Source organism: Bactrocera latifrons, unplaced genomic scaffold, assembly GCF_001853355.1.
Source record: "Bactrocera latifrons isolate USDA-ARS-PBARC rearing strain unplaced genomic scaffold, ASM185335v1 scaffold_467, whole genome shotgun sequence".
Lineage (NCBI taxonomy): Eukaryota > Metazoa > Arthropoda > Insecta > Diptera > Tephritidae > Bactrocera > Bactrocera latifrons.
The window spans coordinates 118187-127187 of record NW_017537120.1 but is presented as its reverse complement, the minus strand read 5'-3'; the positions used below and the strand labels follow the sequence as shown (position 1 = coordinate 127187).

The following is a 9001-nucleotide window of genomic DNA, read 5'->3' as shown; positions in this document are numbered from 1 at the left end:
AAACACTACGAGGAAAGGACCTGACTACATTTGGAATATCTAATTGACGCCAAACAGCGTAAAGAAAGAACGACTGGCGAGCAGTTGTAAACTCGGTTATAACCGCATAAGCGGTGTCTAGGCTACTAAGGAAGAAGAAGATATGTGAAACTTTTGAAAGTTTTTTTGAGAGATTGCGTGAAGCCCATAAACTATATTGATATCTTAGARAGAGTTCGCATACTTACTACTTATTTCTCACTCTCCTTCGTCGACAACTCTATAGTTTTGACAGCGACAAGCGAAATGAGACAAAAAGGATTTGCCTATTTATTTGATGATAGCCGATAATTCGTTTTGGTTTCGTTCATCAGCAATTCATCCGCCTAAAGGTTTAACGAATATTGGTAAGAAAGAACCGTGTAAGTCAACTATTACAGTCGGATCTACGTAACCGAAGCCATTCAAGAACTATCAACTCGTCAGCACTCGAAAAATTATTTGCGAATGGTTTTCTGTTGCTATAAAAAACATCATTTCAACAGAACTTCCATAAATCAAATTTGACTAGAAGTCCTGTATTTGACTGATTCAGTGTTCTTCTGATTAATAAACAATGAAGACGTTTGCTGCGTTTTTCAAGTACATATATTCCAAGTTTTGGAAAAAATTCTAATTTACAGACGTCTCTTATAAAAACCTAAAATTCTAAGGAACCGACCGCATTAATTTGAGTAATTTATGAGGATTTACGGCAAAGTTCACTTAAACCTTCAGTACTCGCAGCTTTGCTATTCTTTAGAAGCACTAATGCTACTCTACTCTCAGTCTACATTTTCTCTAATAGCAAAAAGTATATTTCACGCTTAAAATTTCCCATTCATCCTGTGAGACATGCTGCTATGCACACATTTTTTATGAAATCGCTTAAATTTGTTTTTGTTTTCGATTTATTTAAATTTTTATTAGCCGCACGTGGCACTTATTACGCCAACAAGACAATTTGTTATTCGTGGTTTAAGCGGCTTCCTGCCAACTGTCGCACCAACCGCCAGCAAYCGCCTCAGCTTCGTCGTGGATTCACTTCAGCACTTGAAACAGTTGCAGTAGTGGCAGCAGAGTCTAACGGCTGTTGGTGGCACGCGACAYTCACGCCATCGCCACCGCCACGAACACAATGACTTAAGGACTTGTGGCAGTAAGCACTCAAACGCTCAACCAGTTAGCCAAACAACCGCAGTCGTATGTATGTGCGGCCGACCTGCAGCGCTGGTTACTCGCTTGATTAGTTTACCTTGCTAGCCTGGGCGGCACGTGCGGGTGTGGTAAGTGGCGACAGGCGCCWGTCAAAGCTTACAAGCCGATTGCCTTTGCTTTCGGTTTCCACAATYCACTYTGCCCCTTTGAAGGAACGTTTCGTTGTCTACGAAGAATGGTCGGCTAACGGTTACGGTGTYATCGCCACTTGCACGGACTGTTGCGCCTTTTGTCGTGTAATTACGTTATTATGATATTCAAATATGGCTCAGTGTGTGGCGCACGTCATGTCACGTGGCCATGTTATGATACCACAAATGCTCGGCTACCGCCAACACTGTCACGCCTACGAAAACTCTGACAGACTCGGACACTTGAGTGCGAACAAGAGCCGAAGTGCTTAAACGCTCGTGAATGAGCAGCAATTCAAAGGGTTAATTTATTGAATTAGTGCATTAGATAATATTACACAGGCCGCTGAGTTTTCACCATTTAACGGTGTGAAGTTGTTTAAAAAGCAATTAAGTCCAATAATAAGCAAAAAGGGGGCTTAAGGACTATATAAATAAATCATACTAACAAAGCAGATACGAGCATAATAAAGATTATTCAGTTACATCCCTTCCTAGAACTTTAATAAGGTCTACATTTTTGGTTATGAGTTGTTTATCTTTGCTAATATGAATGTGTACCCTGCGTAAGGAGACAAAAACGAACGAAATATACATTGGCGRCTCTATTGGAATCTGAAATTTTGGATTTCCAGTCCTAAATGATATAAAAGAGCAGTTTGGATAAAACTTAAGCGTCTCACGTAATAACCTGGAACTTAAGAAATTTCTATTCTTGAACCCTATTTTTGACGGTTTTCAAGCATAAATCGGGCGCTGCTTTTGCAATTTCACGGTCGCTATTCGTACAAAGTTCATCAATCGTCGCTGGCTTTCAGGCATAGACCATAGTAATCCCGCAGAAAGTAGTCTGACGGCGCTAAATGGGACGATCGAAGCGACCAGTTGACTGGACCATTTCGTGAGATAACAAGTTCTTTTTTGGTTAATTTTCAATAAATAKRTTGTGATATTCGCTGTRGAGCTTGAGGCGCCGTCCTATTGWAACCACATATTGTCCAAKTCCATATTATCCWGTTCGGGTMAAAAATATTCSGTTATCATTGCACTGTAGCGGTTCCTATTCACAGTAACGTGCCGGTCTTGATTATTAYGGAAGAAGTACAGTCAATGTCGCCGCCGGCCCATAAGCCGTAATTTTTTGTGGATGCAATGGTGACTTATGGAGTATGTGTGGATTGCTGCCTGACCAATTATGCATATTTTGTTTATTGACGAAATAATTTGCCTAGAAATGAGCCTCATCGCTGAAGATGATTTTTCGATGAAAACTCGGATCATTTTCAAGTTGTTGCTCAGCCCAATTCACGAACATACGACGCTTCTGATGGGCAAGCGGCTTCAGTTCTTGCAATAATATGATCTTGTCAGAATGTAGGCCAAGATCTTTTCGCAAAATTCGCCACAACGACGTCACAGAGACGCCCAACGCTTGAAATCGACGTGTGAGAGACTGATTTAGGTCTTCCTCAATTGATACGCTAGCGGTAGCAATATACTTGACGCTGCGGGCACTTCTTTGTGTCATTTGAATTTTAATAATTTCGACTCGTTGTTGGATTCCATGATGTTCCATGATGAAACGACAAACATTATTATAGAGAAATGTCAAACAAGCGGGCAAAATATGGGGCCTTTTGCTGTTCCTATCGGACTACTTTTGTAGGGTCCCTATTGAAAAACCCGTTATATACATACAATGCAATATTATTTGTGGTCATTTGAAAGCCACCTCGAATGTACTAAGAAAAAGCGAAGAAAGATTCAACAAACAGTTTTGGAAACTCTTTTTTTCTTGTTTATAGGTGAAARCAAAGGATAATGTATCCAAATCATCAAAAGGGCACTATGCAATTTGTAAACCATATGAAAAGTAGATAACTATCGCTGCCCCGCTCTCAAGTTAAACATTTTACTGCCGATTAAATTATGTCAACGAGCGTAATCGCCTCTTCTCCATATATTAACAGCACTATAATAATTTATTCTATTTAACGACGTCTCCCTTGTGTCAGTGCCTTTCATCCACTCACCCACCTGCCCACAGCTTTCTTCGCATAAAGGAAACTTCCGAAATGATTACAAACCAATTCTCGGAACAATGAACAATCAAGATTCTCTATGGCATAATAATTTGCGGTTTGGATTGCAGAAAGAAAGAAATATCGCCATTAGGGCCACAACAAAATGGTCACTTCCTTACTTCTGTCAACATACGCATATGTGGTCTTACCAGTTTCTACCACATTTGCACATGCACTGCAACGGCCACAAGTGGTTACTGGTTGGAGAACCCTCACTTGGTTTGATGGACATTGAACGCATCGCGCCAGCGCCACAATTAGTCGCCAGCGGGCCGCTTGGGCAGTGGATAATCGTCAAAGTTCTTTATTCGTTGCCTTTCCGTTCGGCTTCCGGTTTGGTTTTTTGCATTTGGACTCTTTGTGTTGAAATAAACAAATTTGTATGCTTTCCCCCGGGGGTGAGCAAATACTTGGCTCAGTGAAATTGCTACCCACTCACTCACGGTGAACGCAMGCAGGAGTTGTTGGACTCGCGAAAAAGCGAGAGTAAATCAAATGTATCAACCCTTAAGCATGCGTCCGACATTGCCGCTGATAAGCCTCGAGGCGACACGTTGATGCGGACTTACCTCTGCTTGCCGTGCGTGTGTGCAAATGTGTGCGTGTGCGTTATACAAGTTTGGCTGTTTGTACGCGTCGCAATTTCATCGACAAACACAAAAAGAGATATAAAAACAAAAACAATTAGTAAAGAAAACCTTAAGCATATTCTGTTAATTTAGGGTTGCCAAGTGGTAGAAATTTAATATACGAGTTGCACTGACAGAGCATTAAAAAGCATTCTAGACTCCTACCAGACACACCGACCATGATTTTATTTAAGTATAAACTAATACAATCAATGACKTTRGAGCAGACGTTCSTTTGCCCGACCCTGAAGAAGTTCGAATAKCAATTATCCGTCTGAAGAACAATAAAACGGAGGGCTCGATGGATTCCAGGCCGAGCTATTCAAACACGGCAGCGAAGAACTGACAAGGAGCTTGGATCAATTTCTTTGTAGAATATGGTAGGACGAAAGTATACCCGACGATTGGAATTTAAATGTGCTCTGCCCAATCCACAAAAAGGGAGATCCCAAAACTTGCACCAACTACCATTGTACAGGCCTCCTCAACATCGCATACAAGGTAATATCGAGCGTACTACAAGTATGAAAGATTGAATCCCACAGTCAACAAACTGATTGGACCTAATGAGTGTGGGCTTAGTCCTGGAAAATCAATAACTGATTAGATATTCACCACGAGCCAAATCTTGGAAAAGACCCGTGAAAGGAGAATCGACACACACCACCTCTTCCTCGACTTCAAAGCTGCTTTTGATAGCACGAAAAGGAGCTGCGTTTAAGCCGCTATGTCCCGAAAGACTAATACAGCTGTGAAAACTGACGTTGAAGAATAGTAAAAGCTATGTTAGGATCGGGAAGGACCTCTTCGAGRCCTTCGATACGAAACGAGATTTCATTAATTTACCATAACAGACAATAATGTACAGTGTACACCTGCTGGCGCACGCCTACGATATTTACATGATTGGCTTCAACAACCACGCAAATTGAACGAGGGCAAAATGAAATATCTCCTGTCATCAAACAAACAGCGAAAAGGAAGAACGACTGGCTYTCTGTTGTAAACTCGGCCATAACCGCGTAAGCGGTGTCCACGCCAATAAAAAAAAAAGAAGAAAAATACAGACGGCAWTATACAACATATGGATCGGGGAACTGTATGTTAAGAGAGCTCAAGAGATAATAGGTATCAAATTTACTCGTATTGAACATTATGTATTAACTACCTCAATAAAAGATGGCTGTAAACACTGTGTTCAAGTGCAGCTCGCGCGCCACTCTTAGGAAAGACACGATCTATTTCTGAACCAACAAATAAGTTTATTTCACAAAATTTGGCAACTCTAATAAACATAAACATACGTACATTAAATCATAATTCCACTGTAGACTAAGACACAGCGCTACTACTTGCTTGCAGCACACACACACACACGCACATAGAATATCCAACTGATTGCAGCCAAATCTCWTTGATCGCGCAACAAGCATTAGTGCCGCTCGACCAAGTCATCCTTCCGATTGGTGACTACACTCACAGCTCACGTCGCTGGTGCCTCAGCATTGGGCGGGTTGTAAGGGTGGCGCGGCGATGGTAACGTCATTGACAACGCCATTCCATTGCGCGCGGCCGCGAAGCACTGCAATCATTGTAGTTGTTGCGGACTAGACCAACCCCTTGCAGTAATCGGCAGGATTTGAGATGGCGCCGCCACGACCGACATCAATACACAAGGGGTTGCACTGCTCGAACGGCTCATGAGTGCGCGCTAGCCAACGGGTTGTTGTGATGGTCGCACATCGAATATAAAACTAATGAGCGCTCTTAAAGCCCGTTTAGTTGGTAAAGAAACGCGCAACGGGCAACAACCGAAACACAAACRAGTGATCACACGACGAAAACAAAAAAACACACAAGATTACGTGCGTGAAAAATGCATGCTGCCGATACTGAATCGTATCGTTACTGGGTCGTCAAGTGAGCGAAGATTGCGTGTCTCGTCAAGCACACAATCGCCGAAGTGACAAGTGTTCAAAACTGACTGTTAGGTGAAAAAAATACTTTTAAATATAACAGCAAAATGTCTTCGTGCTATAGTGGTTTTGACGATCGCTCATTCGAGTTTGAAGATTCATCTGACGACAGCGGTTACGAGAAAAGTTTCGAAACCGACTGCAAAGTTACACCGCGTAAGCTCTGCTTCGATGCCAGCGTTGATTTCTATGCGACCTCCGAGTCGGCCATGCCTTCTGGTTGTTACAACAGCAGCGGTRTTGGCCAACTGTTGGAGCGCTCTTCATTTCCCGCACTGCTCGATGCCAGCAGCAATCATAGTACGCGCAGTGGACGCACACTCGTAGAGCATGTAATCAGCAAAGCACCACCGACAGAATCGGAGTTCGCGCCCAAGTTAACATCAACGCCAACAAAGAATGCCGCCGGCGCTGGAAGTAGTGATCAACCGACTGAACSACGTCCCAAGCGCAAATATGCCGTCGGYAAGAATCGCGTAACGCGTTCGCGGAGCCCCACCCAGGTGGTACGCATCAAAAAGTTTCGACGCATGAAAGCAAACGATCGGGAACGAAATCGCATGCATACTTTGAACGACGCCTTGGAGCGGCTGCGCGTCACGCTACCGTCACTGCCGGAGGARACGAAGCTGACGAAAATCGAGATTTTACGGTTTGCGCATAATTACATATTTGCACTCGAGCAGGTGCTGGAGAGTGGTGGYACCATCAATCTCGATCTGGAGAAACTGCAGAATTTCACACTCAGCGGAGAACGCATCACCAAAGAGCTGTTTGATGCCATTTTCGTTAACCCACAACCTTACACCAGTATCTATAGTATGGGCTGTGGGCTCAACGGACGTGTACCGTATGGGCTTCAGGAACAAATGCCGGCAACACACTCCTACTTGGAACAACAGCATCTGCTGCAACGCGGYCGCCCCCCACAGGGMTACGCATATGGTAGTGACATGCGCCCCTACAATGTGCAACACGAATCACATAAGCCRTTGGGCGATCGCTTGGYGGCGCATCCACATTTCTCTCAGGAGAAATACGAGCTGTACAAAAGCACCTTCGAGGCAGCAGCCAAYATACAATCCACCTCAGCTGCCATGTACACGGGCGGTATGTGTGCGCAGGAAGAACGAAATGAGACAGACATCTCTTCTGCCGGATTCACAACACAGCCGACATACACCCAACTCTCGACGAGCAGCAACTGTTATATCGCAGAGGATCAGTCGACGACAATTGCACCATCACCGCCCATGGTGAGGCAAGGGCGGGAGATCACGCAGACGTCAATGTTGCACCACACCAGCAGTTTCTACACTCAAACGCCACCTTGGAGGGACTACAACGAGCAGATGTTGAACACTAGCCATAGTAGCTTCGAACAGTACTCCCACGTATAGCAACGGGCGCACTTGTGTATTTTAGTGTATATAGTAAGGGGTTATTTGGGGAAGGCAGAAGGCCAATTGAGAGTACACATTTTCCATTTAGTTCACTGACAAAGTGAGGGTACAAAAAGAGACATATGCTGTTGGGTTTTGGGTTCTACGGATGACTTTCGGCACTCAATGATCTCGGCTTCTGAGCATCGATAATAGTTCCAAAGTCATGCATACAACCCAAGAGCTTACAGTTCCATTAATTTAGTGCATTTAAATGTTTCTATATTCAACTACAAGGCGTCCACAAATTTTGAAGTCATTCTCATATTTTCGCCGAAACTGCTGACGATGACTTCAAAATTGTTGTAGATGTTGGTTGTGCTTAATAGAATTACAAAGTAAAACTTACTGAAGCCTTGTTTGAATGAAGAAACAATCCGTGTTGATTGTCTTAACAAAGCTTCTGAAGTATATAAGATATTTGCTTATGTTTCCTGCGATCTCATTARAGAAATTGCTTTGCAGTTCCATGCTGTACTGGAACTGCATAGCAGTTTTCTTTGAAAAACTAATATTCTATAACATTAATTTCAATATTTAAAAATATATATAATTTACTACAAATTGGGTTTATCTGAAGTGATCTTCAGCTGATTATTTCAGAAAGTCTCAATTTCATAACAGTAAGCATTATCAAATGCCAACAGCTCAAAAATATTCATTCAATAATATTTTTAGAAGAAGTATAATACAAAGCTACGACATTCGATGACTTCCGTCAAATTGACATTTAGTCGTTAGTTTTTGTCATAGAATATCGTAACTTTGTGTGCTTAAGAATGTCAAAATTTCGTCTTTACAACTTCTAGCCGCTAAAACGACTTTTTGACAGCGTTCCATTAGACTAACTCAAAGTATCAGGTACCTAAAAGTAGTTTTTATAAGCTTTATGAAATGTGAGATTTTTGATATTTACCAAAGAGAAAATATTTATAAATAGTTAAGTGAATATATTTTTCTAAGCTAGAGATATATTGTAATACATTCAACAGGAGCTAGTCATTTCCTAACTTTATAGACTTTAGAGGAGGTTAAAGTTTGGCGAGAGTTTGGTGAGTACAAAAATCAGTTAATACAGGTTGTAAYGTAATGAAATATTTACGTAGTTATCGTAATAAATGTACACTGATAAAAATAAAGAGCGAGAAAGAAGAATATTGTATTCARTTTCTTATTTAAAAGAGGGATCTTTGGATCCTTAATTCCAACCTAGAAAAACCAGCATATTATGAAATTTAACCTTTTCTCTGGTCTCTTCTCGCTAAGTTGGTTCTCTTATACCTCAAGTGGTTTGAAATGTGATATTGTAACTTGGAGAGAAAAATACTAAGAAACATTTAAGGAACCGCAGCGCAAGTCTCTCTAAGCAGCAAAACAAAGTTGAAAGCTCCTTAGAACTCATAATTATTTTTTCCTTGCGCCACTGCTGAAAAACCAGGAAATCGCTAAATGCTATCAGTATCCGTATTAATCGATTTTTGAGAAAAGAAAAGATAGCGTTTG

At 41.9% G+C, this 9001-nt stretch overlaps 1 protein-coding gene across 1 annotated transcript; it reads left to right on the top strand.

The window, feature by feature from the left end:
• The first annotated feature begins 5849 nt into the window (after positions 1 to 5849).
• Positions 5850 to 8653, top strand: LOC108973181 (basic helix-loop-helix neural transcription factor TAP). The gene has a single exon (XM_018940249.1). It carries the CDS (start codon positions 6104 to 6106, stop codon positions 7454 to 7456), a length of 1353 nt encoding a protein of 450 aa, XP_018795794.1. The 5' UTR covers positions 5850 to 6103; the 3' UTR covers positions 7457 to 8653.
• The last annotated feature ends 348 nt before the right edge of the window (positions 8654 to 9001 follow it).